The following is a 3,810-nucleotide window of genomic DNA, read 5'->3' on the forward strand; positions in this document are numbered from 1 at the left end:
GCCAGAAATTCCTATTAACTCTGTGATCTTCATCTTGATTAAGTAGGAGTACTATTAAATTGTAATCTTTATTACACTACACAGTTCATAGTTTAATAGTGAGTTCTCTCTCTCTCTCTCTAGAAGTGGAAGGAAGCAATCCTCCAAGGCCAAAGCTTTCTCTGTATTTTTGTTTTTCCCTCGTGAATCGTCTACTAGTAATTAAAATGAAACGACCACCACAAATGCTCCAAAATTTTCACAAGGGGGATAGGGTGGAGGTCCACAAAAGAGATTACTCCTACCACAAAGACCGAGTTTTCATTTGGTTTCCAACGATAGTGCTCTTGCGATCCTCCACCAAGACCACTGACCGCCCAAAGAACCACATCTATAAGGAGTTCGGGACCCTTAGAACAATAGCAACTGCAGTCCAAGATGAGGATAAGGATAATGATCATCGTCATAATAGGACCCCCCTGCTGAGAGAATTTGTGGACCTTGGTGATGTCAGGCTAGTGCCACCCAAGGAGTTGCATAGGTTGGAGACTTGAAACTCAAGATAAAATGTAGTGGAAACATAGAGGACAAGAAGTTCAACAAGGAGATGATGGTAGAGATCAAGAGTGATGAACAAGGGTACCATGGTTCTTGGTACACTACAGTCGTTACTTGCCCCTTTACGAATGACAAGTTTTTGGTCGAATATCAAACGCTAAGAACAGATGATGACTCTGAACCCCTTAGAGATGTGATAAAAGTTCTTACAACGGGCTTTGTCCATCTCGTGTTCAAAAGCTTAACAGTTATGAATTGGTTGAAGAAGTTGATGCATGGTGTAATGATGGATGGTAGGTTGTAAACTTCAAGTGTGTTTTAGTTTATTTCTAACCTCAAATGAGGAAATGGAATTTGGTCATTACGATTTGCAACCTCATCAAGAATGGATTGGGGGAAAATAGATCACTGCTTTTAGGGTATGGATTTAAATGCTCTTACCTAGTAATTCTTTTGCAAGCATATATTAGTCCAGTGAATCATTTTTGAAATCTCTAGTGTCCTCAATTGGACCCACAGTGGTGTTGTAAAGATATTTATGATTGTGAAGATATTTATGAATTCTTTTCAATCTATGCTAACTATGAATATTACTTGAAATACAGAAGAAGTCCAAGCTTGGAAAGTTGAGGGGACAAATTGGTGGAGTAGCATTGGTTTCGTGTTTTTGCAATGGGATGAAGATAGAGGTAAAAATTGATGTTGTAGATTACATGAGTTCTGGGTGTCCTGCAACTATTGTTAAACCCACAGGAAATGGAAAGTTTTTAGTAGGATATCAAACTCTGAAAACTAATGATGAAACTGAACTTCTCAAAGAAGAAGCTGATGCTTTCTACAAAAGGCCATGCCCCCCAATTGTTCGGCAAACAAAGCGATTCAAACCTGTGTTTTAAAACTCGGACTGAACCGGGAACCGACCAAGTGTCCGGTTTGAGTTATGCTAAAAAATCGGGCAAGTAAAAACCAGGTCAAATCCGGTCAAGAACTGGGTTTGACGGGGAAAAAATCGGATTTTCCGGTTCAATCAGCATTTTTAAAAAAAAAACTCAAACTTTTTCAATATTATATTTTGACCCCTAATTGTTAAAAATTATTAATATACCTCAAATATTTCATACTTTATCAATGTTTTCTTAAAGTTTGGTGTTATTTTTCAATTAAGTCCATAATTTTAATTCTAAACTTGTTAATACTCATTAAATAATATAAATTGCTACTTGATTGTTCTAATTTCTTTGTATTTTTTTGTTAAATATAATTGAAACATCAAATATATATGAATATGCCTTTATTAATATTAACATGTTATTGGGTATTTTACATATAATATTTTAATTTTAAATAATTTTTATACATGACGTCATCCGATTCAACCCCTATCGAACCCGGTTGAACCCATTGACCCCTGACCCCTGAGTTTGACCGAGTCGATACCCTATCCGGTTCTGAAAACATAGATTCAAACCACTTGAAGACGTTGATGTTTGCTACAATGAAGGGTAGTAGGTTGGTTAAATCTATAAAGTGGTCCACAGTTCAAAGTACAACGTTTATTTTGAGACCACAAATGAAGTCATGGAGTTTGATTTGAGGCCTCATCAAGATTGGATTAATCAAAAATGGATTTGGCCTATGAGGGCATGAATCTCCGTGCTAAGTCTCTATGCAGTATTATTTTTCTCAAATGCACATAAAATGGCTTAGGAAGTTACCAATACAAATTTATTAGCCGGTATCATTATCAGATGAAGCACGAGGCCACGAACTATTTTGCCTTCTGCACCTTAGAGTAACAATCAGGATGAGACGTCAATAGTTTTGTAATTGCAACAACTTTTTTGTTTGCATTGATCACTTATCCGAGGATTTTCTTGTGTGTTTACAAACCAATTACTCTCTAGTAATACATATTATTTTCTTATAGAGATTTAATATTAAGTATTATAATGACATTAACCAATTGGTACTCTCTAATACTATAGTTGGTAGGAAAATTATTGTTGCATATGTCATTTCACCTAATTTGTCTTCTTGTCATAACTGCATGTGAATTGAATTGATTACTATACTAGTTAGTCACAAGAATCAACTCTACACATGCATATTATAACCTACATAATAGTTAATCAAAGAATGTAACCACAAACTAATTTAAATTGATTATTTTGTTCCTTCTATTCATGCTTAACAAATGTGATCATTCCATTTTCTTTAATTCATATGGAAAGATTTTAAATACATTTGGTATCATGAACATTTTCAAACCTGTTTTCCTAAAAATCATTTTCTTGTCATATTACTTAGGTAGATGAACCTAGCCATACTATTAATCACTAATCATAAGATTCAATGAATATAGTCAGTCCATTTTCTTTAATTCATATGGTGAGATTCAAAATACATTTAGTATCATGAATATTTTAAATTCCGTTTCAATACCATTACCAATTACCAACTAAACATTACCCTTTCAATCAAGCATTATTTTCTCCAAAAATGATACAACCAAAATTAAACATAGGGTCTATATACTCCAAACACGAAACTAAACCATATTTCTTTCTCTGACAAATTAGCAAACCACATAAGTGAGCTCTCGAGAGAGAGAGTGAAAAGGAAGGATGGCTGACTACGACATAAATCCGTCAACCAAGTAAGCAGTTCAATTTTACCATCTTAAGTTCTTTATAATCAAGTTTTATACATTCACAATTAACTTCGACCCTTAGTATGATTTTACAAATGAATCTAGTCTGGCAGTAATAGGTTATAAACTTATATATTCTAAATTTTATTAAAAACATCATAGATCAACAATACACAACTATTGATCTTTTGACTTGCTATTATATTAATCATTGCCGGTTGAGAGCATGTCGAGCAATATAAACTTGATCAATAATAAAAGATGCGCTGATTCATTATAATTCTCTGGGACCTTTACAAGATACATTAGTTGGGTTCATATTGCATGATTAGCAGATTCTCGAGATAGCTCATGCTAATGGTAATTCATGTGAATGTATACATCTATGGTAAATGATTTAATTGGTCTGTGACTAGTCTAAAAAATAATATAGGAAGGAAGGAACATGACATTGATTAGTCTTGTGCATGAGCAACTGGTTGAATGGAAACAATCCACATTGAATCTTTACCTAACATATATGAATCTAATATTGACGGGAAACAAAAGAATGTGTTAGGCGTTCACAATCTCTTATTGTATCTATTTTTTGGTCCAAGAAATAAGTAAAATTGCAATCATTG

The 3,810-nt window shown here is 33.9% G+C and overlaps 1 protein-coding gene across 1 annotated transcript; it reads left to right on the forward strand.

The window, feature by feature from the left end:
* Nucleotides 1-589: 589 nt before the first annotated feature.
* Nucleotides 590-1,433, forward strand: LOC140037858 (protein AGENET DOMAIN (AGD)-CONTAINING P1-like). The gene is made up of 2 exons (XM_072083004.1): nt 590-817; nt 1,143-1,433. The coding sequence occupies exons 1-2, from the start codon at nt 590-592 to the stop codon at nt 1,431-1,433; spliced, it is 519 nt and encodes a 172-aa protein (XP_071939105.1).
* Nucleotides 1,434-3,810: the final 2,377 nt, after the last annotated feature.

The sequence above is a fragment of the Coffea arabica genome, chromosome 3c (assembly GCF_036785885.1).
Source record: "Coffea arabica cultivar ET-39 chromosome 3c, Coffea Arabica ET-39 HiFi, whole genome shotgun sequence".
NCBI lineage: Eukaryota > Viridiplantae > Streptophyta > Magnoliopsida > Gentianales > Rubiaceae > Coffea > Coffea arabica.

Excerpts from the sequence above, each read along its gene's own strand:
- LOC140037858 (XM_072083004.1), top strand. The coding sequence starts at position 590 with ATGGTAGAGATCAAGAGTGATGAACAAGGGTACCATGGTTCTTGGTAC. Across the intron at positions 818-1,142 it reads TGAAGAAGTTGATGCATGGT|AAGAAGTCCAAGCTTGGAAA; the intron begins GTAATGATGGAT and ends CTTGAAATACAG.